Source organism: Aquarana catesbeiana, linkage group LG09 (genome assembly GCF_042186555.1).
Source record: "Aquarana catesbeiana isolate 2022-GZ linkage group LG09, ASM4218655v1, whole genome shotgun sequence".
In the NCBI taxonomy this organism is placed as follows: Eukaryota; Metazoa; Chordata; class Amphibia; order Anura; family Ranidae; genus Aquarana; species Aquarana catesbeiana.
The window spans coordinates 233,625,587-233,651,576 of NC_133332.1; the positions used below are offsets into that span (position 1 = coordinate 233,625,587).

At 44.6% G+C, this 25,990-nt stretch overlaps 1 protein-coding gene across 2 annotated transcripts in view; it reads right to left on the reverse strand.

Moving 5' to 3' along the window:
- MAMDC4 (MAM domain containing 4) overlaps window positions 1–25,990 on the reverse strand; it is a 104,171-nt gene that overhangs the window by 71,713 nt on the left and 6,468 nt on the right. For both annotated transcript variants that reach the window (XM_073599952.1, XM_073599950.1), the window contains exons 4-9: window positions 24,034–24,159; window positions 17,410–17,552; window positions 16,779–16,863; window positions 16,305–16,424; window positions 15,435–15,551; window positions 2,546–2,634 (exon numbers count right to left, since the gene is read on the reverse strand). In XM_073599952.1, the coding sequence (XP_073456053.1) occupies window positions 2,546–2,634; window positions 15,435–15,551; window positions 16,305–16,424; window positions 16,779–16,863; window positions 17,410–17,552; window positions 24,034–24,159 (680 nt within the window). The remainder of the gene's footprint in view (window positions 1–2,545; window positions 2,635–15,434; window positions 15,552–16,304; window positions 16,425–16,778; window positions 16,864–17,409; window positions 17,553–24,033; window positions 24,160–25,990) is intronic.

The following is a 25,990-nucleotide window of genomic DNA, read 5'->3' on the forward strand; positions in this document are numbered from 1 at the left end:
TACTTTAAGGGCATTAAAATATCATATCTAACTAACTAAGGGTGTTGCTAGCATCCTAAAAGATGCAGATCACCCCTAGGCAACAAGAATCACATTTTTTGAGACTTGTATTATAACATGATGAAAGGCGAGTAAAGGAATTTCAGGTTTCATTTGTATTATCTTTTCTCTCCCTTCTCTTTTCTGTCTCTATTATCCAGAACAGTGAAACAGGGCTCTAAAAGAACACCCAAAAGTACCCATACAAATCTACTGCTCCTACCACACCTTATATTTCTTATACATAATTATTCCATACGGAAATATACTGATACAGGCTACTGCCTTATGCTGGCATAAAAAAATAATCTATGTATCAAACCTCAATTTAAAGTATACCCGTGCTTTGTCCATACTTTCATGCCACCATCCCTAGCAACACATACTCACCTTTCCTTTACTACCCCACTGCCCGGTTCAGTCTCCAGGAACAAATACAATACCCAGTATTTACAGGTTTGAAAGTGGGAAGGGTCCTCAGCCCTATCTATGCTTCAGATAGAGTTGTTTAGAGCTTGCACATTACTGTCTGTCTTTGCATCTGGTGTTTAAAGGCAGTACCTCTGAAAATAGTGTGTCTTAAATATTTATAACACATACAGTGCTTTGAAAAAGTATTCATACCCCTTGAAATTTTCCACATTTTGTCATGTTATAACCAAAAAGGTAAATGTGTTTTATTGGGATTTTATCTAATAGATCAACATTCAGTTGCACATAATTGTGGAAGTAAAATGATAAGTGGTTTTCCAAATAAAAAAATAAAAAAAGTGTGGAGTGCATTTGTATTCAGCCCCCCTGAGTCAATACTTTGTAGAACCACCTTTCACTGTAATTACAACTGCAAGTCTTTTTGGGGATGTCTCTACCAGCTTTGTACATTTAGAGAGTGATATTTTTGCCCATTCTTCTTTGCAAAATATATTAGGCTTTGTCAGATTGGATGGAGAGCCTCTGTGAACAGCAATTTTCAAGTCTTGCCACAGATTCTCAATTGGATTTAGGTTTGGACCTTGACTGGGCCATTTTAACACATAAATATGCTTTGATCTAAACCATTCCATTGTAGCTTTGGCTGTATGTTTAGGGTTGTTTTCCTGCTAGAAGGTGAACCTCCACCCCAGTCTCAAGTCTTTTGCAGACTCTAAGATGTTTTCTTTCAAAATTGCCCTGTATTTGGCTCCATCCATCTTCTCATCAATTCTGACCAGCTTCCCTTTCCCTGCTAAAGAAAAGCATCCCCACAACATGATGCTGCCACCACCATGTTTCACGGTGGGGATGGTGTGTTTGGGGTGATGTGCAGTGTTAGTTTTCCGCCACACATAGCGTTTTGCTTTTTGGCCAAAAAGTTCAATTTTGGTCTCACCTGACCAGAGCACCTTCTTCCACATGTTGGCTGTGTCCCGCACATGGCTTCTCGCAAACTGCAAACAGGACTTCTTGTGGCTTTTTTTTTTCAACAGTGGCTTTCTTATTGCCACTCTTCCTGTGATCCATTGGAGAAGCCCAGCCAAAGGAGCTTTGGCTGGACTTCTCCTTTAAACTTCTCCACAACTTTATACCTGACCTGTCTGGTGTGTTCCTTGGCCTTTCGTGATGCTGTTTGTTCATAAGGTTCTCTAACAAACCTCCAAGGGCTTCACAGAACAGTTGTATTTATACTGAGATTAAATTACACACAGGTGGACTTTACTTTTTAGGTGACCTCTGAAGGCAATTGGTTTCCCTAAATTTTAGTTAGGAGTATCAGAGTAAAGGGGGCTGAATACAAATGCACTCCACACTTTTCAGATATTTATTTGTAAAACATTTTGAAAACCATTTATCATTTTCCTTCCACTTCACAATTATGTGCCACTTTGTGCTGGTCTATCACATACAATCCCAATAAAATATATTTACGTTTTTGGTTGTAACATGAAAAAAATTTGGAAAATGGGTATGAAAAAGGAAAAAGGGTATGAATACTTTGTAAAGGCACTGTATATGACACTGCTGAAACTACAAACATTTTTAACCATACCCTACTCTACCCAAAACTAGAAAAAAAAGCATTATTTGTGGGAAGGAAAATTAAGTTACTAGTGCGCAAGATAGAATAATCTCAGATCAAAATTTCAGCACTGCAAAGAAGGCCAGAGAAAATCACTAGAAGACTGAGGGGCCTGTGCTTTCCATGGTAGGTTCTAGCAATGCCTCTGACTCCAGTGCATGCCTGCCTGGCACCGCGCTCTCTACAATGCACGTTCAGTCACATGTAGGACTCTCCTGTCGTGCTTCCTCATATATCACTAAGAGTGGACACTGGGGACCTAAACACGCTCTACCTCCACTAAGCACTGAGAAAATATAGCCCACAACTTAGGGTATTCCATGGCCAATATAAGCAATATATGCAGTACTTCAAAACATAATGCTTGAAATTCTAGTTTGTTATTGTAAATAAACTATGGGGTGAAAGTATCAGGAAGAAATTGGGAAAAATCGATGAGGTACTACTTACAAAGCATGACGAGTTGCTATCTGCTTGTAGCTGGGGGCTTCTTAGTGTGCTGGCTTCTGTGGTGTTTTGTAGAGCACGCAAGAAGAAACCTGAAATGTATTAACAATATGTTAATGGACACAGAAAGTAATTTAAAGCTGGGTTCCAGACAAGCAGCAAAATGCACCGTTAAAATACACATATGGATTGTTTTTTTTTTTTGTCTTCCAAAGGGTTTGACATTCTGTTTATCCAGCCAGCCAGTGTGGATGTTGATCAAGAACACGGATCAAGAACACCCTCCCCAAACTATCAGCCCTGGATCCTTGACCCATCACTGATCCATCCTTTGCATCTTTGGGACTCCAGCAACTTGCTTTCTCCCCACCTTCTTGTGTTGGGCATCCTAAATACTCCCCAGTTTTTCATGACAATCAGCTGGCCTTTCGCTGGTGGCAAGGGTTAAGAGTTAAGTATGTTTGCAAACTTTTAACTTTGGATGGTGTCAAATCCTTTAGCTACTTCTGAGAACATTGGCAATTACCAGCCTCGAAGGCCTTTTGCCACCTTCAAATTATGCACCATATCTGTAGCCTGCTCAGATATCGTGTTGGGCCTCCTAAGCTTTTGACATCCTTTGAAAATCGTTGCCAGAAAGACCCTCACTTGAGGGGCCTAGTTTCTCATCTCTACATTTTGCTTGTGACCTCCAGGAGTTCTGGTAATCTTTTATATGTGGTAAAGTGGGAAGCGGACCTAGGCAAAACCTTAGACCAGGCAGCCTGGAACAAAATTTGTCTCGCCTCCTCTAAACATGTATAAACTGCTCCCTCGATGGTACGTGGCCTGGATCATATATCCCGGTTCTCACCAGCATGTCCCCAGTGTGTTTTCATGGCTCTAGAGAGCAGGGCATTCTACTCCACATCTGGTGGACTTACCCCAAGGTGATCCACTTTTGGACGCAAGTATACATCATAATTAAGGCATTATTGAATGTAACTTTGGCTCGTAACCCGTAGGAAGCTCTATTGCACAAATCTATCTCAACTGTGACCAGGTACCAGAGGAGATTAGTGGGCTTTGTTTTTCTGACAGCACATCAGACATTGGCCAAGGCTTGACGGAAGCTGTTTTTTACCCTCACCAAAGTCAAACAACGGCTTATGGTGAATGTGAAGCTTATTTCCATTTTGCCCTTCATATATCTAAATTAGCATAGCCATTTAGATATAAGGTAGTATTCCGTAAACTGCAGTATATAACTAGAGTGCTTGTGCTAATTATGTGATACACATATAAGTGACTCATACATGATATACATATATGCTATATTACCAACATTAAAAAATCTCAATAGTGCACTTGCACTTGTCCATTCTACCAGTGTTGTAATATGTAAAATGTCCAAAATCATCCATCCACGTGGAAAACGTCATGCAGTACACTCCAAATTACCCAGAGATAGGGGCAGCCACTTCCTCTCTCTCCCTTGCACTCACTGATTGCTGTTGCTTATCTCATCAATGACAAGCAATAGCGCTTGTGATGGAACACAGTTTCCAATGAGTCACCACTTCCCACATCCAATTTCCCCTTTGCAGGCTTCCCGAGCAAAAGAAAGGAAAACTAATTGCGTAATTTCATTTATACCCACATTTTAATAAATTCCAATAAAAAGCCACTCACAAACATAAAGTTAAAAACAGCCCAACAATTCTCACACAGATGTGCCTGTAAACCCGTCAGTATGCCGCTTGCACGGCATCTCACCTTGTCCCCTCGCTCACAGCGATATGTCACTTCTGGCGGGGGTCTGTCATCACTTCTGGTTGCTGTGCGGTCCGACCCTAACGTGTTTCGTCTGCTGACTTTTTCAAAGCTTTGGCTGCATGGCACGGCAACCATATCCATATACCGTCCTCCCCAAATCACTTAACCTCATGAGCGCCAGAGTCAAGAACGTACCAAAATGGGGGAAACATGCTCCAACTTGTGGACACTTCCTGAACTGCATGTTAAACAGTTCTTATACTGTCTGCATACAATCAGCAAGCAAGATCATACCAGCCATCATGGAAAAACAGATACTCTCGACTCTGAATCTCCTGGAGTAATTCAATAACCCTAATTAACTGCAATAAAATAACATTGTTCTTACGTATGGCAGACAATGTACCTAAAATCATAAAATTGTTAGATCACAGATGATTTTAAATAACCCCTAATTACATATATATATATATATATATATATATATATATATATATATATATATATATATATATATATATATATATATAGACAGGGCTTTTTTTCTCAAACAATAGGTGCTGGAACTTAACCATGGCCCCACAAAACCCCTCCCCCTACACACACCCTCCAAATCATATCAAATAGTGGGTGTGTTCAGTCAAATTTCACGAAAACAGTAGGAGGGTCTTAAAGGGGCATTAAATACCAGGATTGTATTACATACAGAGTGCAGAGCTGTCACTTGTATACACAGAAACCAGACTTCTGTGTTTACTAGTGATTGTGGTGAGCAGGCACCAAGGGGTCTGAGCCAGAGGTGGTGGAACTGAGTTCCACCAAGTTCCCCCTGAAAAAAAGCCCTGTATATAGATATCTATATATATATAGACATCTATATATATATATATATATATATATATATATATATATATATATATATATATATATAGATATCTATATATATAGATATCTATATATATATATATATATAGATATCTATGTATGTATATATCTATATATATATATATATATATTATATATATATATATATATATAGATATATACACACATACACAAAATACAAATAAAACTGAAAAGCACTTACAGCTCCCTTGCGTGGTGTTTGTATTTGCACTTTATTTGGATTGTTTCCATTTTGAATGACACCCGAGACAAATTTTTGAAGGTCTGGGACCCGTGGATCACATACAATGATAGCTTGAACCTTGATTGCACCCTTCTCTTGATCTGATAGGTCCTTTTGTGGATCCTCATCATGCACACAAGGCTGGATCCTGCAGGAATCTCCCCTCCCCTTTCTCCCTGCCTCTTCCTCCCTCCTCTCCTTTTTTCCCCCATCTTCTTCTGAGCTAGTCTCAATCCCTCCTACTTTCCTTTCTCTTTTGCCCTCAAGCCTCTTTAGTTCTTTTTTACCGTCTCCTAGTTTGAAGTGTGGGCATTTAGGTCACTTTTATTCTCCTGTTGGAGGTCACAGTCACCACTTGTGAGGAGCAGGCCCCGCGGGGAGGGGCTATTACCTTGTTATTGGAGAATTAGCAAACTTGCTGTACCATGTACTTATAAAGTGAGACCCATAGGAGAGAATGGACGCAGGGGCTGCATGACTATGGGAGGAACAGGGGTCAAGTAACGGTCAGTCAGGTCAGTGGTGGGGGCAAGAAGTCATCTCTTACCTGATTGGAGGTAGAAAGCAGATGGGGCAGGGCCAGAGGCTTGGGGTCCGGTGTAGGGGGTGGATTCTTCATCATTCAGAGAAGTTGGAGAGGAGACATCTTCTAGGGACACCCTTGCTGATCACCTGCAGGTTAGAGATATAGGGAGATAAGTGATCTTGATGCCTTGCTGGCTCAGGTCAGGGCCGCAGCGGTCGAGCGGGGCCCTCAGTGGCTGCAACAGCAGCTATCTGATGTGCTTGGGGGGTCGGGAGCTTCCCCCTCACCTGCCCCTTCTCCCCCAGGGCAAAAACGAGTCAGGAAGGTGCACCCTCCGGAGCGCCTGAGCCCATCTCCTGTCCCACGGGCTCAACAGGCTAGTAGGAGCCCCTATCCCAGGGACCCTCCAGGGCTGGCTGCCGGGCTGCATCCTATCAGTTCCGGTGGGGGCCCTGGGAGGAATCCGACCCCCCGGCGCTCTCCAGTGGCTCGCTACACAGGCCGGAGCAGGCGGCAGCCATCCCCCCCCCCCCCCCCCCCATGGATGTCACGGTGGGGAGGGAGGCTTGGCGTGGGAGAAGCAGCGGTGTCAGCGGTGGACGGCGGACTTACCCCTCAGCTGCTCCGTGCGATGTAGAGCCACAGGACCGGAGGCATATCACTGGGGGGGTGCCGCCATCGTCCCCCGCCAGACGCAGACGCAGGGCTCCGGAGCGTTCGGCTCCCTCCACGGCCGCTGCACAGAAGAGGTTTCTGCATCAGAAAGGAACTGACACGAACGGCAGGGGGGTTGGAGCGCCCTCTGCTGGTTCGCCAGCGGGATCGCAGGCCGGGAGCTGTACAAGTCTTCAAGCTGGGGGACACCCCCCCTTAAAGAGACAGCGCGTCCCTGCTGCAGCTGGGGGTACTACAGTGCCCAGCAGCTCTTCGGGGGTGAGAATTGTGCCTGGGACTGAAGAGGAGGCTTCCGGGAGCCCAGATGAGGAGTCGTCGGTGCGAGGGAGGCAGGGGACGTCGCCGTGGCAAGATTCTTCGGCTGAGTCCGGTTCGATTACCAGCGCGGATGATGATGATGATCGGTCAGGCGGGAGGCGTCCTGCCTTGAAGAGTCAGCTGGGATCCGGACAGACGGCTAGTCGTGTGGCGGTGCGGCTGCAGCCTGGTAAGTCGCCAATTTTACCTATACTTAATAGTCGGGTGGGGGGGGTGCAGTGGGGGTTTCTGCGGGGGCTGGTACAGGTGGATCAGGAATTGTAGGGGGAGATGCGGGTGCAGCGCTGGTTTTGTCCGCAATTTTTGCAGGTTTTCGGGATTTGTTGGCTCGTTTTGACCCGGCGGGAACTCCTAGCACATCTCAAGGGCCTGTTGGGGCATGGGCTCCGGCTGCCTGGAGCGGGATCTCTAGTTTTCCTACCACGGTTCCCTCAACGGTGGCGTCCCCCGGTGATAGCATAACAGCCGCGTCGCTGACAGAAGTGTCTGGGGCGGCCGCGAGTAAAGGGAAGGAGGCTGCTGAGGATAAGGTTCGGTTGGCGGATGCGGCGAAGTGCGAAATCTACGTGTGCTTCGAGGGCCCACTGGGGGTGCATTTGAAGCCAGACGTACGGGAAAAAATTTGGAAAGGGGAATATGTTGAAATATTCTCTCTTTTGCCATTGGAAAAATTTACTATTGACAAAGGGAAGGCAGACGAAAGCAAGAAGGAGGAGGAAGGGAAGCGTCGCTGGAGGCTTATTCCGCGCACTTTTGCGAATTGGCTTCAGGCGTTTGTCATCTCGGATAGCGTGATTGGCGAAAGAGCGCCGGAGAATGGTTCTCCACTTTTTTGTTAAATCTGGATGCCATTGGGGAGGCTTATCGGGTTTATGGGGGTGTTGCTTGGTTGCGTTATGACAAGCAATTCCGACAGCGCAAAGCTTTGCGTCTGGGCTTGCGTTGGGATCATAAGGACATTGGGCTTTGGATGAAGCTTATGTCCCAAGCACGGGTCGGGACAGCCCTTTCTTGGGGGGGGCGGCGGTTCAAGTACCGCTGGACAGTCGGCCTCACAACGGAAAGGAATTTGTTGGCAGTATAACGAGGGGTCGTGCCGTTTTTGCACGAACTGTCGCTTCCGTCACGAGTGCTCTGGTTGCGGGGGCTCCCACAGTTATGTCAAGTGTTTTAGGAAGGAAAAGTCCCAACCCGTCGAGTCAGCTTCAAAAAAGGGAAGACGCCGGTAAACCTCCTCGCGATGGTGCCGTATCTAGATAGGTATCCGCGGAGGGAGGCGGCACGTTTTTGGCTGATGGTTTTGCACATGGTTTTCGGATCCCGTGTTTGGGGCCAGTGACCCCGTCGCCTCGGCACAAAAACTTAACATCAACCCGCCAATTTCCACAGGTTGTTTCTGCCAAATTGGCGAAGGAGGTGGAACTTGGGAGAATGGCTGGACCATTCGAGCCCCCCCCCTCCCCCCCCCGTGTCGTCTTTACACGTGTCCCTCTTGGGGGTTGTCCCCAAAAAAAAAAAAAAAAAAGGGAATCCGCTTTTCGCTTGCTACCAGTGCACCCGGACATTCCGCATTTGCTGGGTTGTCGTTGGGGGGGCAGTTTTATCTTGACCGGTGTCTTCCGATGGGGTTCCATTTCTTGCGCATATTTTGAGGTCTTCAGCACCTTCGTGGAATGGGTGGTTCGGGCAGAGACTCAGTTGGGGTCGGTGCTGCACTATCTCGATGATTTCCTTTGCATTGGTCCTCCGGATTTTTCAGTCGGCTCAGTAATGTTGCACACTTTGGAATCTATTGCGACCCGTTTTGGGATTCCCTTGGCGCCGGGTAAAACGGAAGGTCCTTCCACGGTCATACAATTTTTGGGCATTATCGTTGACACGCGTCTCATGGAATGTCGGCTCCCGAGCGACAAACTGGAAGACTTGCGTCGGGGGGTGGCTGAGGCGCTGGCGGAAAAAGAAGGTGAGGCTTAGGCAGTTGCAGTCGTTATTGGGTAAGCTTAATTTCGCCTGCCGCATCATGCCTATGGGACGCATCTTTAGTCGTCGTTTCTGTGCTGTTACCGCAGGGGTTCTTATGCCGCATCACTTCATTAGGCTTTCAAGGGAACTGAAGGCTGACCTGAGGGTTTGGGAAAAAATTTTGGTCACGTATAATGGCAGGTCATTATGGATGGCCTCTGTTGTGGCTGCTTCCGACATTGACATTTTCACGCATGCGGCGGGTAGTTCGGGCTTTGGGGCTCTTTGCCAAGGGGCTTGGTGCGCGGCGGCGTGGCTCAAGGAGTGGAGTGTGGCGGGGTTCTTGCGTAATTTAGTGTTGCTGGAACTATTTCCGATTGTGGTGGCGGTTGAGATTTGGGGCTCCAAATTTCGGGACCGGCGGGTCTGTTTTCATTGCGACAACTTGGGGGTGGTGGAGGTAATATTGAGCTTGTCAGCTTCTTCGCCGCCGGTGGTGCGATTGCTGCGTCACTTGGTTTTACGGTGTTTAAGTTTGAATTGTCTGGTACAAGCTGTTCATGTCCCGGGTGTTTTGAATTCCATTGCCGATTCTTTGTCTCGTTTTCAGTGGACAAGGTTTCGAAGGTTGGCGCCGGAGTCGGAGCAACTGGGGGTTCCTTGTCCAGACAGGCTGTGGAGACTGGCATTGGAGTAACGGAGGAGCTGTTACGTCGATCGGTGACCGGGGGTACATGGGCAGCGTACTCGCCGGTGTGGGGTGAGTGGTCTGACCTGGTAAGTTCGGTTGGGAGGAATGTTTCACAACAGGAGTATTTGGCTTTGCTGCTGTACTTTATTGGGAATGGGTTTGCGCAGGGCACATCGGTGTCGAAAATTAACAAGAGTTTAGCTGCCTTAGCCTTTTTCTTTCGGAGTCAAGGCCTGACGGATGTGACAAAGGATTTTAGGGTGTGCCAGGCCATGAAGGGGTTCCGGAAGGGGCGAGTGCATCTGGATTCTAGGCACCTGGTCTCGTTTGACTTGCTTCAGGAGTTGGTTGGGCTGTTGCCAGGGGTTGGTACTTCCAATTATGAGGTGAGGCTGTTCACGGTGGCTTTTTCATTAGCAATTTTCGGGGCGTTGCGTATTGGGGAGCTGGTGAGCAAGAACAGGTCAGGGGCCGGGGGGTTACAATTGAACGACGTGACAATGTCAGGGGAGTGTGTTCAGATTCATATTAGTAAGTCAAAAACGGATCAGTTGGGAAAAGGAGTTTCTGTGTCATTGTTTCGGGTACTGCCGGCATCTGTTTGTCCGGTTTCTTTGGTGCAACGGGATCTTGAAGCGAGAGGGTTGGGGTCGGGGACCTTTTTATTGCACAAAGATGGTTCATCTCTGTCGCGTTTTCAATTTTTGTCCGTTTTCCGGCGTGGTTTAAAGCAGGCGGGTAGGGAGGTTTCACAGTTTAATACTCACTCCTTTCGTGTGGGGGCAGCCACAGAAGTGGCCAGGTGGGGTTTGGATTCATAGGTAGTGAGACGGATAGGGAGGTGGGAGTTAGATCGTTTTAAGATTTATGTTCGCCCTCATCTGCTTTGAAGTGTCATTGTATGTTGTGCATGGTTCTATGTTCCTTTTGTTTCCTTTCAGGTCTTCTTACTGGTCTGGGGGGGGATCCTGGGGGATTCATATGTTTTCTGGGGGGCTGTTCGGGCAGATGTCCGACCGGATGGGAGACAACTGGGCATTTCACGGAGTGAGGCTGTCCTAAAATGGTTAGGGATTCGTGGAATGATGTGGGGCCAGGTTATCCCGGAATTTCATTAATTTGCCAGAGTTGACAGGCCACCAAAGGTGGTAGTTTTCCAGGCAGGGGGCAATGATTTAGGGGTGCGTGCAGCCAGGGATTTGGCGAGGGATATAAAGTTTGATGTTTTGCGCCTTTTGCGTGATTTCCCTGGCTGCATCATAGTATGGTCCGATATTGTGGCGAGAAAGAGGTTGCGTTTCGCCCGCTCCGTAGTTCAAATGAACAAAGCCAGAACCAAGTTGAACCGGGAGATTGGGAAGTTTGTGGCCAGGTTGTGAGGTATAGTGGTCCGACACAGGGAGTTGGAGGATCAGTCTGTTCGCTATTGGAGAGATGACGGTGTTCATTTAAATGCTGTGGGTATAGACGTCTGGTCCCTTGGCCTTCAGGAAGGGGTGGTTCGGGCTTTGCAGGTGTGGAGGGATTCGCTTGAATGAGGTTTTCAATCAAGCTCATGTGGCGGTTCAAGGGGTCTTTGGGGGGTCAGTGAAAATTTTGCATGGTCACAGGATTAGTGGGGCCCATCTAAGGATGGCGCTTTCCTTTGGTTAGCGGTGGTTCTCCCAGGAGATAAGTCCCCTGGGGGAAGGAAATATGGAAGTTGGTGTGATGTCCGAGCGTCCTCGAGCCAGTTGGGGCACAGCTGAGGATATAGACCATTAAAGTAATTAAAGTGTGCCTTTTTAATACACCCAAAGACCTCTTGCTGTTGGATATTATTTTTGTTCTTACGGGTATGTGTTACGTGTTTTCACGTTATGTTATTTATTATTTGGTTAATAAATGGGGCTGCTGTGGCCTTTTAAAACCCATGTCACGCGGTCTGTGTCTTTAATCTAATGGTAATGACCCAAGGTTGACGAATCCTTTAGTCAAGTGAGACCCATAGGAGAGAATGGACGCAGGGGCTGCATGACTATGGGAGGAACAGGGGTCAAGTAACGGTCAGTCAGGTCAGTGGTGGGGGCAAGAAGTCATCTCTTACCTGATTGGAGGTAGAAAGCAGATGGGGCAGGGCCAGAGGCTTGGGGTCCGGTGTAGGGGGTGGATTCTTCATCATTCAGAGAAGTTGGAGAGGAGACATCTTCCCACCCTCCCGCCCTTGTGTTAGGGGTTAACATGCTGGACAGGTTGAGGGAGTGTTGGTATTTAAGGATGGGGTACATGTTGTTGTTGTTACATGTTTTGCTTTTCAAAAAAAAAAAAAAAAAAAAAGAGAAAGAACACATTAAAAAAAAAAAAAAAAAGAAACATAAAAAAAAAAAAAAAAAAAAAAAACAACTATATTTATGGTTATGGTATAATTTCATGTTAAGGTGTACTGTTCAATTTTGTCGCAGCAGTCGGCGGTTCAAGGGGTCTTTGGGGGGTCAGTGAAAATTTTGCATGGTCACAGGATTAGTGGGGCCCATCTAAGGATGGCGCTTTCCTTTGGTTAGCGGTGGTTCTCCCAGGAGATAAGTCCCCTGGGGGAAGGAAATATGGAAGTTGGTGTGATGTCCGAGCGTCCTCGAGCCAGTTGGGGCACAGCTGAGGATATAGACCATTAAAGTCATTAAAGTGTGCCTTTTTAATACACCCAAAGACCTCTTGCTGTTGGATATTATTTTTGTTCTTACGGGTATGTGTTACGTGTTTTCACGTTATGTTATTTATTATTTGGTTAATAAATGGGGCTGCTGTGGCCTTTTAAAACCCATGTCACGCGGTCTGTGTCTTTAATCTAATGGTAATGACCCAAGGTTGACGAATCCTTTAGTCATGTCAGGTCGGCTCTTTTGTTTCCTTTTTTTTGTGAGCACTTAGCCTACTTGCTCATTTCCTGTCTAAGTCTATGTACTTTGTACTGTGTTATTGTGCTGTATAAGAATAAAAAAACTAAAAATCTTCAATATATTCCTTTGTAAAACAAGAACACACCCCCAGCCTGCTGATTGGATGATGTAGGACAAACAGCACACTTATGACTCCTCACTCTGTTCTTTCCTCCTGTCAGCATGTTTCCTGACAAAATGTGTTCACTGCAAAACAGCCTGATTGACTCAGGGGTATTCGTGGACAAAATGAAGACAGGTTCACACAGTCATACTAGCTGCAGTTAATTATTTTTAACATTACAACATTAACTGTTTTTGTGAATTTTTGAAGTTTGGTTGTAAGGAGAACTCCAACAATTAAATAAACAAATCATACATATTCCTTCAGTTCCATTATCATAATTACTTGAAATCAGTCTTTAGGCACCATTCACACCTGAGCATTTGTAGCTCGAAGCTCAAAAATGCTTAACATCCATTCCTACATATTACAACGGTGACTGTTCACATGAGATCACTCAGATGCCGGTAGCTCAAAGCCTGAAGCACCAAAAGCTATATGAGCTACTTTTGAGGCAGGTTTGGGCATTTTTGGCCTTAAAGGCTTCCAAGGGAATGATTGGAAGTGATCGAATCTAGCTTTTTTACGCATTTCTTCTGGCGTTTTTCAAGTTTTTTAGACCCTGTAAAAATTGGTTCCCTCCCCTTAGTGCTTTCCATTGGATAAAACAAAAATGCCTGAAGCTTAATTACAAATGTAAAACACACTTCTAAAATGCTCATATATGCACTGAGAAATGCTCAAAAGCACAAAAAAATGCCTCACTCACTCTTTCTTCCAGGTTGGTGCTCTCTGGCCGTTTGAATGGCCAGGCTGCAATGACATCAATCCCACGCATGCACACGGGAGTCACGATTGCGGCACTGCTCTATCTGCATTCAGGGCACACTCAGTGTACCTTGAACGCAGAGCTACTGCACATGTGTCTGTGACGTCATCGGCTGCAGTCAATGTGAATATTTTCTTAATAGCGCATGTTTAGAAGATGTCCATACTGCCTACAGGTAAGCCTTATTAGAAGCTTACCTGTAGATACAAGTTAAAAATAATAGCTTACTGCCACTTTAAAAAAATATTTTTTTTAATTGTGTATTAAAATACAAAAAGAATTTCATTAAAAAAATCATAATACAACATAAACACTTGTGTCACTCATTTAAACTTGTGTTTTCACTCATTTAAACTTAACTTGCATATTTGCAGATTAAAGTAGACCCAATTGCACATAAAAAACAAAAAAACAATAAAATATTGAGTTTCCCTAATAAAACTAAAGTCCAGATGTGTCAGCTGTTGAAGGCAGTTCAAAGAAAAATTGCCAGCTCAGGAATTGTATTTTTGCATGAGGGACATACTAACAGATTTTAGAGGTCACAAATGACCAGTGCAGAAACTCTGTGAAAAGTGTCCCCCATTTTCTTGTGAAGGGAGCTCCTTTTTTGGTCTTCAGCTATGTTTGTACTTCTGTGTTTTAGTGCAGTATATTTTCAGTTTTGCATCCAAACTTGAATAACACCTACTTAATATTTGTTACTTGTCCCCATTTACATGGCATAACTTAAAAAAAAAAGTAACAATTGCAGTTTACATTTTAGATGTCCTTTTCTGCAAAGTCCAACAATGTAACATCCCACTAGTTCTCTTTGTTTGTGAGGGGGCTGGGGAGCTGTGTTCACCATAAGTAACTCTGTCTGTACTGTGCTGGCAGATATCATCTTTTAATCCTACCTGTCCTAACAAAGGGTTAAACATTTAGAAGCATTTTATATTAATGAGCACTGGGTTCAGCCAATCCCCAGGCTTTCAATTCATACAGATGACAGTAATTATCTTGAGAAATTCTTGTAGTCAGCCATGACACCTTTTTCTAAAAGACACCTAAAAAGGTAAGAAATATTTTTCCTAAATTTTTTTTAGGTGTGCCGTGTAAATGGGAACACTTAACAAACATATAGGGTTGATTTACTAAAACTAGAGACTGCAAAATCTGGTGCAACTCTGCATAGAAACCAATGAGATTCCAGGTTTTTTTGTCAACGCTTAAAGCGGTGTTCCGTCCAAAAAAAAAACACATACTGCAGCTGCTGGCTTTTAACAATAGGGCACTTACCTGTCCTGGAGTCCAGCGATGTCAGCACCGCAGCTGATGTTTCCATCAGCTGTCGGGTGCTGCTTCCGCCATTGCTGGTAAGGGTAGCCGGCAGTGTAGCCTTATGGCTTCACGCCAGGAACCCTACTGAGCATGCGCAAGACCCCACTCCTCTCTCCTACTGGCCCAGCGACAGGGAGAGGAGGAGGGAGCCCAGCAGTGATGTCACGGGCCTCAGCCTGGACTCCCGGAAGTGGGAACAGTATACCTGTCGAAGACAGGTATTCTGTGTCCCCCCCCCCCAAAGGTGCCAATTGTGGCACCGGAGGCGGAGAGGAGAAAAAAAAAGAGCAGAAGTTCCACTTTTGGGTGGAACTCCGCTTTAGTTGAACAAGCTGGAGTTAGACACTGTTTAGCTATCATGCACAGCTGCACCAGATTTTGCACTCTCCAGTTTTAGTAAATCAACCTCATAGCGTGGTAATGCAGTAAGATGCACTCAAAATACAAAAAATGCAAATGTGTTGCCTAAGGCCCCATACACACTATTAGATTTTCTGCAGATTTTTGTCTTCAGATTTACCAAAACCATATAATATGAGGACAAACTTTAAGAGTCTCAATTTGTATGCAATCAAGCAGGCCCTTGCACTACATGGTTTTGGTAAATCTGAAGACAAAAATCTGCAGAAAATCTAATAGTGTGTATAGGTTCTAACACCAATTTCCGTGTACTTCAAGCTGTAACAGATAGGAGTTCATCTTTACCTGATCTCTTGTTGGCTGTGTGATCTCGACCTGGTCTGGAATTGAACCCATCAACTCTTTCCCACTTAGACTCCCAGCCACAGGTGCCCTCCTCAAAGCTGCAGTGATGACTGGTGTCTATAATGAGACAAGAAGGATACCGTATATTAAGCCTTGGTGTCCAAAAGAACAGTTTTGTGCATACCAGTTTAATCAGATTCTCCCTTTAATTCCTAAAAAGATGCTGACAAAAACAGAAGAAGCTCAATGGTCAACATAAGCTGTACAGGTCTGTCTTCAGACTTTCTGACAAATTAAACTGATATATAAACAGCTACAGTGTTGACTGTAAGTGTTGGAACAATGGGCAAAAGCACCATGTGGCACAGATGAGTGTGCAGCCAATTCCAGACCCAGAAAAGCTGGATTGAGATGGATCTCAAACACTCATTGTGTTTCCAAGGGGAATTAAGGCCTCCACATATCGCTGATGTGCTTACAATGATCTCTGTGGTAAATGACTATCTCCAAAAGCTTTGGTTTGCCCAGGAATGTGTTTGGAGATTTACAGTGCCCATATGAGGTGAAGGCAATGCAAACATAATGACATCATCCTAATCCAGGCCCAGTGCAGGAGCTGTATTTTACTTCCTAGGACCTGGTCAATGTTACGCTGAAAGATGAACTGGTAAAATGCCTGGAAGACAACAATCTTGGCAGCCTGCCAACCTTTTGAGGTCTTAGCAATATTTGAGGATAAACGACTTCACAGTTCCTTCAGCTAAACAAGTCAGGGATCACTTGCTGTTAAGCTCTTTTACCGCTTGTTAAGAATATGTAAATAGTTTAATGTCTATGGTCTTGGGGCACAAGAGCGTTTTAAGAACTCACTGCAGTTTGTTTCATCTGAATTGTCACCACAGTCATCGGTCCCATCACATAGAAAGCTATCCTTCACACAACTGCCTCGAGCACAGTGATAATGTCCCGCCGCACAATCTTCCTGCAGACCTGAAAAAAAAACAGTGCTCAAACATGTGCATGACAGGTTCTCTTATCCAGAATTTACTTTTCATTCTTCTATTCTATACTATAACAAAATATCTGGTAAGCTCCTATGGAAACGTTCTTTTAGACATCCTTGAATCGGAGGTAGAGTACCACATAGAAGCTGATTTAGGCAATATGGGCAGAAAAGTAAACACATTGACCAAATTAGTCTGATATAAGTCATTTTCTAGCTTGTTGTGGATAAATGACTGGTTGCTATTGGAAACAGACACTTTTCTCCAGTTTTGGAAGATGGGATTATTTATAACAGAAAACACGGCTCTATCCCCTATAATGAACTAGTTCATAGGATACCTGAAAGAGCACAATGACGAAATTCAATATCATCCACAGCAATGTCCACCCAGCTGAGAGGGTCATGTGAGGCTGTGACAATAACCTGTAAGGAAAACAGTGATCAGATTATTAGGCAGAGGTGAGAACTGTAGAGTCTGGGAATTAATTATAAAAGTAATGGGATCCCTACCACTTGGTATTATGGAGCTTCTGTCCATCAAAACTTGCCCCATTAAAAGAAGACTGCAGATGTCCCCTGGTGTGTAGAAGGTACTCCCAAGTTTGAATAAATCTCCCTACCCAATCCCAGTGTGCAGAAGGTACCCTCTGAGGTTTGCAGAAAGGTTCCCCTATCTAGCGTTCAGAAAGCCCCCCTACTCCCCACAGAGGGCTCTTTTATTTTTGCAGAGGGTCCCATTCCCTCACAGTTGGAAGGTACAACCAAATAGCTAAATGAAAAATGAACCAATATACACATTTTGACCAGATTGAAAAACAATACTGTGGGGACTTCTCTAAAGCACCTGAATTGCCAAGAGTGGAAGGCCCAGCTAGGGACCGACAGAGCCCTAAAGCAGACCTGCAAGTCCCCAGAGATCCTGCTAGTGTAGAAAACTGCATGTCTACATGAGAAGATGTTACAACAGACCTGGAAGTCCCCAGAGATCCTGCCAGTGTAGATAACTGCTCGTCCCCAGGACAGCACACTGCTCCGCGAGCTATTCCATAGGGTGAAGGCCTGAGTGCGGTCTATCAGCTGCATAGAGAGGCTTCCATTCACCTCAGAAGAATCTGACAAAAAAGGAAAGGGAAGGGTTTCACCATAAATAGATCTATTATCACTCAATACATAAAATATGAAAGTTCTCATGGGGTAATCAAAATAGAGCAACCAACTATTTACTGGTTGATATTATGCAGACAATTTTTCCAAATTGTCTGAAAATCCTGGCACCGCCCTTTCGATTTTCTAAGGAGAAAAGGAAAGGAGAACACTAATGCTGACCCCAGCAAACCTTAGTCAATTTCAAGAAGCCTACAACACATAAAAAACCAAATGCATCAAGGCAGCCTACCACCAGCACTTTAGATCATTTCAAAGTTGCATCAGCAACAGTACAGCCAAATGTCTAATATTCCCAATCAGGCATCTACCCTCTATGACCAGCCTCAAGAGCAAAGCTGGCCATAGATGCTTTCGAATCTCGGCCAATTCAGCAGGGACTGGCCGACATTCGATCCATTAATGGGCAGGCTGATTGTACCCAAGTCGATCAATTGATCAACTTGAGTACAACCAGCAAGTGGGATTTCTAGAATGCAACTATTGCCAGTAAGGGCGGCTCTCCACGTCCTCCAGCTGGGAGAACATAATAGCTCCGCAGGAGGGATCCCCCCCATCCTCACAGTCAGTGCTGATGAGGGAATCACACATCTATGGCCTGCCTAAGGATGAGATTCAGGTTCAGGTTGACTACGAGATGAATATGGATTCAATCTGAACCTAGTTGTTCCCAGTTTAGTAAACGGGTGAATTAGATGGCGGTATATCTACCACCGCTAAATTACAGCTTCCAGTGGGAAGTTAAATAGTGAATAAAAACACTCAAATCTTTCAAAAAGTCCTTTATGATGAATATGGAGATGAATATGGATTCAATCTGAACCTAGTTGTTCCCAGTTTAGTAAACAGGTGAATTAGATTGCCAGATCTGGGCGATTTGCCCGCCTGCCTGCTCGAGTTTCCCACTGCCACAACCATAAGTCATTAATTGAGTGGTGGTATATCTACCACCACTAAATGACAGCTTCCAGTGGGAAGTTAAATAGTAAATAAAAACACTCAAATCTTTCAAAAAGTCCTTTATTACAAAAATAAATATATAAACAATGCCTCCTGATATAAATCTAATGTTAATCACATTGTCCAGCAACCCAATATCAATCACAATCAGCAACTCCCCAATGATCTTCTCCTGCCGACACTCCCATTGCAAATGACATTTCCCAGGCTGGCTGCTAAATGTCAACAATTCGGCCAGGGATCCTGGTGCTTTGTCAAATTAGCCAATTCGTCAAAAAACTCCAATCACCTCACTTCCGGTTTCTTTAAACCATCAGTAATTGGAGATTTAGACAAATTGCTGTTTGGACACAACACCGGCAACCGAATACAGTCCGGTACAAGAAGATTTTGCTGTTTTGACACCACAGCGGCTAACGAGGACAAAGTTGTCGCCACCTTGGAGGCAGCCATTTTGTTGGTTAGTATCGGAGCGAGTAATATATAATATAATATAATGCAGCGGACTGTAAATGGTAGCTGGTGCTGTGTCAGCAACACCAGCAATTAGTCGAAATCTCAAATTACTGATGGTTTAAAGAAACTGGAAGCGAGCTGGTTGGAGTTTCTGATGAGTTGGCTAATTTGACACAACACCGGGTGATGTAAATAACATCACCCAGTTTCCCAGTTGCTACTGACATTCAAGCAGATCATTATGGCGAAATTCAACATTTTGGCATGTCATCAGGGTAGCTCTCATTGTGATTGATGTTGGAAGGACATCACTGGATGACATGACTGGCAATGGATTTACATCAGAGGACTTTTTTTTTTTTTTTTTTTAACAAAGGACTTAAAGTGGTTGTAAAGCCTTACAGACCACTTTTACCTACAGGTAAAAGTCGCGAGTCGCGATACCCGGAAAGAAGATGGACGCTTCGTGGGAGAAGGGACAGCGGTGACATCGCAGGCTCCTGTGTCAGGTAAGTGACACATAATGGGCTACTATGCGATGCATAGTAGCCCATTATGCTTTACCTTTGCAGGGAAACAAAGAGGAAGTAAACTCATCAGGGTTTACTTCCTCTTTAAAGGTATGAGTGTTTTATACACTTTTTAACCCTGTACCGTTTACTCATTCACATTAGGGGAGTGCAAGGGGGTTTCAAGATTCCCACAAGTTTATTTATTTTTATTTATTATAAGTATTTATATAGTGTCGTCAATTTACTCAGTGCTTTACATCTACATTGTACATTCACATCAGTTCACGTGTATGGCAGCCGGTCCGACAGACAGAAGCTTCTGTCGGACAAGCATGCTGGAAAACCAACAGCCAACCGATACCCGATCAGTGCTCTCAACCAATGGCAGTTCGGCCAGCTTCTGTCGGACGAGCATGTTTGGAAACCAGCAGCTGACCAGAGTGTTCTGGTGGGGGGCCGTCCCTCTGTCAGAACACAACAGCTCAGCAGGGGGGATCGCTGTACTAACATTGGACTGTCAGTTTTTGTTTTGTTCAGCCCAGAAAAATGCATAGTGTGTACCAGGCTTTACTTACATTTATATATACACATACTAGGGCCAAATTAGACAGAATCCAATTAAACCATTACCATGTCTTTGGAGTGTGAAAGAAAACTGGAGTACCCGGAAGAAACCTACGCAGGCACAAGGAGTTCTCCTCCCACAGACCCCCCACATCCACCAGGCCAGGGATGTGAGGATGAGACCCTTGTTTCCATCACAATGGGGAGAAGGTGTCTTGCAGAGTTTGAGGGGGGGCTTTGTACCCAAGGTACCCTCCCAATAGACATGTGCAATTAGTTTCACTGTGAATTGAAATTCGGACTAGATTTTAGTTATTCAGATGTATCTGAATTTCTGAATCACAATAGTAATAAATGTCAACAAATCCAAAATAAATTATAACAAAACTATAAGAGAACAAAGTAACACATTTGGAAAATTCAAAATATGAACTTGAATTTTTAAATTTATTTGAATTCAAATTCAAAATGGAAACATATTGCAATAAATACAGCAAGGTATAAAAGTGAAATAAGGATGATGATAATAGAATAGAACGAATATAGACAAAATTTGAATAGATTCTAAAATAACCGATACACTAACTAAATCTAAATATACTAAACAGATTCCAAAAAAACTATTCGTTCTAACATGACGAATATGAAGAAACAAAATTATTAACTTAACCAATGAATCCAAAATTAAACAAATTTTTCCATCGTGCACATTTCTATCTCCCAATGTTGAGGTCACGTGGCCTCATGTGGTTCAGGAGAGGGTGATCACTCACTAGTTGCAGGGCCGTCTTTAATATTGATTGAACCGTGGCCAAACATTTTCTTGGCCCCCCCATGCAATTTTGCTCTCCACCCGCAGCTCAGCTATTCAAGCGGCCGAAGATAGAGTACCTGGAACGAAGATCGAGAGAAGAGGGATGTGCCGAGGGCTAAGGGGACCTGTGACCCCCGATAAACCCCTGATGTTTCTATAAAGAGAACCTGTCACCTGCTGATGCTATCACATAGAGGGTTTTTAAGCCCCCTTGAGAAAGCAATAAAGTTAAATGAAAAAATGTTTACAAAAGTGTTGGCTGCTCCAGTTTTGATATACAGTATTCTCCTCATAATTTGTATACAACTTCAACTGCCTATATCTGGTTATATGCCTATCCCAATGATCCATGAGCAAGGGGAATTAGCTCTCTGCAAGCTCCAGTTTGGACTGAGAACTCTCTCCTCTCCCCCATGTGAAACTGCTCCAAGCACCTGTAGGGGAGAAGAGAGAGTTGCATGCTCCTCTATACCCAGATGTACCTATATTTTTCTTCAAATTTGGTGGCTGAATTAAGTTATGCAGGAGCGAAGGGAAAGTATGTGCTAGTGGAGGGGCCACCATAGAATGGGCAAAGCTCAAAATTGGTCTAAGAGGTAAAATTACTAAAGCCGTTTGTTTCAGTAATTGCTTAACTAATGATTAAAAGACTGCCAGCAATAAGTAACATATTACACATTCATGACTTTCCTCATCATGAAAACATCTCTTAAGGAAGAATTATGGGGCAGAACACAGTTCACTATTGAACTAATCAATGGCGTCGCTAGGTGGGTGCAGACCGCACCTGGATGACAACCGTCGGCAGGGGCACCCCACCACACCAGTGGCACTGATCCGCATCTCTCAGTGGCTGTCTGGGTTGTACCGGCTGTCTCACATAGTAGAGTGGACCGAAGCTGCCTCTCCCTCCTCGGCTGTTTACATCTACACAGACCAGAGGAGGGACACCTGCGCTCAGTTATGGTCTGTGCTAAGCTTATTGTATTGTAGATGGACACGGGGGGGGGGGTAAGTTAAAAATGATGGCGGAGTGATTGTGGGGTGGTTAAAAGGATATGTGTTGGTGGGGCACTTTGGGAGGGGAAAGGACCTATGCTAGAAGTGGGTTTTGGATTTAAAACCTCCCAAAGGTTTGAAACGTTCCAAAGTGCCCCTCAGCACATATCTGAACCCCCCACCTCCCTGCTAGCACAAGTCCTCTCCTCTCCCAAAATGCCCCCCCAGCACATAATGGACCCCCATCACCACCCTACTAGTACAACTGGAGAGGGGTGTGTGTACTGAGGAACGGGGGTCTGGACTGAGGAACGGGGGTCTATACTTAGTGGAGAGGGGTGTGTGTACTGAGGGAGGGGGGTCTGGACTAAGGAACAGGGGTCTATACTTAGTGGAGAGGGGTGTGTGTACTGAAGGAGGGGGGTCTGTACTTAGTGGAGGGAGTGGTCTGGACTGAGGGACGGGGGTCCATACTTAAGCTGGCCATACACCATACAATTTTCCTGTTCAATTTTCTTTAGATTTACCTTCAACTATGTAGTACAAGGGCCTGCCTGATTGCATCCAAATTGAAAGTGTTTAGGTTTGACCTCCTATTATATGGTTTTGGTAAATCTAAAGGAAAGTTGAACAGGAAAATTGAATAGTGTATGGCCAGCCTTAGTGGAGAAGGGGGTTTATAATTAGTGGAGAGGAAGGATCTGGATTGAGGGAGGTGGGTGTATACTGTGGGAGGGGGGTCTGTACTGAGGGACGGGGTCTGTACTTAGTGGAGAGGAGGGATCTGGATTGAGGGAGGTGGGTGTATACCGTGGGAGGGGGGTCTGTACTGAGGGAGGGGGTCTGTACTTAGTGGAGAGGGGGGTCGTGAGTGAGGAAGGTGGGTGTATACTGTGGGAGGGGGGTCTGTACTGAGGGACGGGGTCTGTACTTCGTGGAGAGGGGGGTCTGAAGTGAGGGAGTCTGGTCTATACTGAGGAAAGGGGTCTATTCTTAGGGGGGGGGTCTGTTCGTTCACCTGTGTCTGTGTTTTGTTTTTGGATGCACATACAGGCAGAAAGTTCATTTTGTGCCTTTCATTCAACTTTGTGGGGCAGTTGCCGCTTGCCCCACATACATTTACCGTGGGGCGGCGGCTCCTCTGCGCAGAATCACAAACAGGTACGTGATTCTGCACTTCTGGGTCTGCGGCATGCAGGAGCGCCGCCAGCGGGCCGCTCCCGCTGTGATTGTACACAACGGAAGCCAATCATTGGCGGACCCCGCCGATCTGCCTATGTAAACAAGGCAGATCGCCGTTCTGTTAGTAAGGAAGGCAGAGAGCCTGTATTTCTGCTAAGCAGCAACACGAATCTCTGTCTTCCCACAGTTAAAGCATCCCCCCACACAGTTAGCAAGCACTCCCTAGGAGCAAATGTAACCCTTTGATCGCCCCTAATGTTAACCCCTTCAGTGCAAGTGTCATTAGTACAGTGGCAGTGCATATTTTTTAGCACTGATCACTGTATTGGCGTCATTGGTCCCCAAAAGTGTCACTTAGTGTTCGATTTGTCCGCTTCATTGTTGCAGTACCACTATAAGTCGCTGATCGCCGCCATTACTGGTTAAAAAAAAAAAAAAAATTCCATAGTTTGTAAACGCTATAACTTTTGCGCAAGCCAATCAATAAACGCTTATTGGGATTTTTTTTTACCAAAAATATGTAGCAGAATACATATTGGCCTAAACTGATGAAGAAATGTAATTTGTTACATTTTTTATTGGATGTGTTTTATAACAAAAAGTAAAAAATAGTTTTTTTTGTTTTTTTTAATTGACAGTCTTTTTTTGTTTATAGCGCAAAAAATAAAAACCGCAGAAGTGATCAAATACCACCAAAAGAAAACTCTATTTGTGAGAAAAAAAGGACTTCAATTTATGTGGGTACAGCGTCGCACGATCGCGCAATTGCCAGTTAAAATAATGCAGTGCCGTATTGCAAAAAATGGCCTGGTCATGAAGGAGGTAAATCTTCCAGAGGTCAAGTGGTTAATAAGAAAGAAACTACAGTTATTTATAATGTAATATTATGTTGAATTACTGCCTACTTGTATACATTCTGATTATTGCATCTGTCCTTCTTACCTGCAGACGACATGTGGTAGTGAATGTGGATCTCACATGTGGCAGCTGCCTCTCTCAGAACAGGGGATTGGAGGCGTGCTGATGCTGCATATTTTCCGCTGAGACCTTCAGCTGCCATGAACCAGCCTGTTCGGAGGAAAGAAGGAAGGGTCATGTTGGGAACATACCAAAATAAGAAGGACTGACTTGTGACTGACCTCTTCTTGTCATCCTCAGCAGAGACACAAAAACAGAATCTGATTTCTGGCTGCCAGCAAAAAGAGCTACACTGACTCCATACACCAAGCCTGAGGCCCAGTGACTACCCAAGAATTCTGGCTGATAGTGGACATGTGCAATTCGTTTTGGCCTGAATCTAAATTTGGAGAAATTTTTGGTTATTCGGAGATTCGGATGTATCCAAATCTCGGAATGACAATAGTATCAGATTTCATTGAAATTTGTTTTAATTTATCTTCTATAGAGTGAACGATTCTAATTTAGATCAGTCAAAAAATTATCAACCAATTCAAATTTTGTGTGAGGAATAGCTGGTTGTTAAGTAGCGGGTATGGAAGCCGGCTACCAAGTCCTTTAACAACCAATCATGAAATCTGACCTACATATATCTGCAGTGTTTACTTATCTCTCTCCAAAGCTCTAAGTCCTGTGTCTTTCTGCTGCTCTGTTATCAGCATGATAACTTCTGACAAGTTCTCCAACACACGAGATAAAAGCAGCTGGAAATTTGTGTCGGGAAGGGAACTTAGAGATAGATAAGCAGAGTGCATCGCAGCCACTCATGGGCACAGCCAAATCCAGTAAATTAAAAATCAATACTGGAATTTAATATTTTGCAGAGTATTACATAGAAGTTGCTCTGGGGGGCCTGGTATCACTGCTCATGGTATTCAACAGACTACTCCACACTATCTATAGGGGCTGATACCTTTGATGATCAGGGAACTGCAGAATATTACACATATAACTTTTTGTAGGGTTTGATAGCAATGTTTGGGGAATTCTGCAGAGTATTACACAGAATACTACTCATACCTTATCAGATTGGTGTTGGGATTAATCCTGAACAACTTCTATTCAGTAGCACCATGTCCCCCATACTGCTGTCAACTCTTCCTTTACATATGTACCACTCTTTAGCACTATGTTCTTGTTACTGCTGGCTTTCAACCTTTCCTATACATAGGTATCTACTAATGTTTAGAGGAATAGTTTCTCTGCCACTACTTACTGTAAATATGTAGCATCTGTTGCTCAGCTTTGCAGCTATAAGGGCCCTTTCACACTGGGGCGGTTTGCAGGCGCTATTGCGCTAATAATAGCGCCTGCAAACCGACCCAAAAGTGCCGCTGCTTTGTCTCCAGTGTGAAAGCCCTGTGAAATCAATGGGACAGTGCGGCTATACCGCCGGCAAAGCGCCTCTGCGGTGGTATTTAACCCTTTCTCGGCCGCTAGCGGGGGGTAAAACCGCCCCGCCATCGGCCGAATACCGGCGGTAAAGCGCCACTTATAATAGCGTCGCTTTACCGCCGACGCCGCCCCCGCCCCAGTGTGAAAGGGCCCTAACAGCTTTAACTCTTCTAGGAAGGCTGTAAACAAGGTTTAAGAGTGTGTCTATGGGAATGCTTGACCATTCTTCCAGAAGCGCATTTGTGAGGTCAGGCACTGACGAGAAGGCCTGGCTTGCAGTCTCCGCTCTAATTCATCCCAAAGGTTTTCTATCGGTTGAGGTCAGGACTCTGTAGGCCAGTCAAGTTCCTCCTCCATGTCTTTATGGACCTTGCTTTGTGCACTGGTCCAAATCATTTGGTGGAGGGGGATTATGGTGTGCGTTATGTTTCAGGGGTTGGGCTTGGCCCTTACTTCCAGTGAAGGGAACTCTTAAGGCGTCAGTATACCAAGACATTTTGGACAATTTCATGCTTCCAACTTTGTGGGAACAGTTTGGGGATGGCCC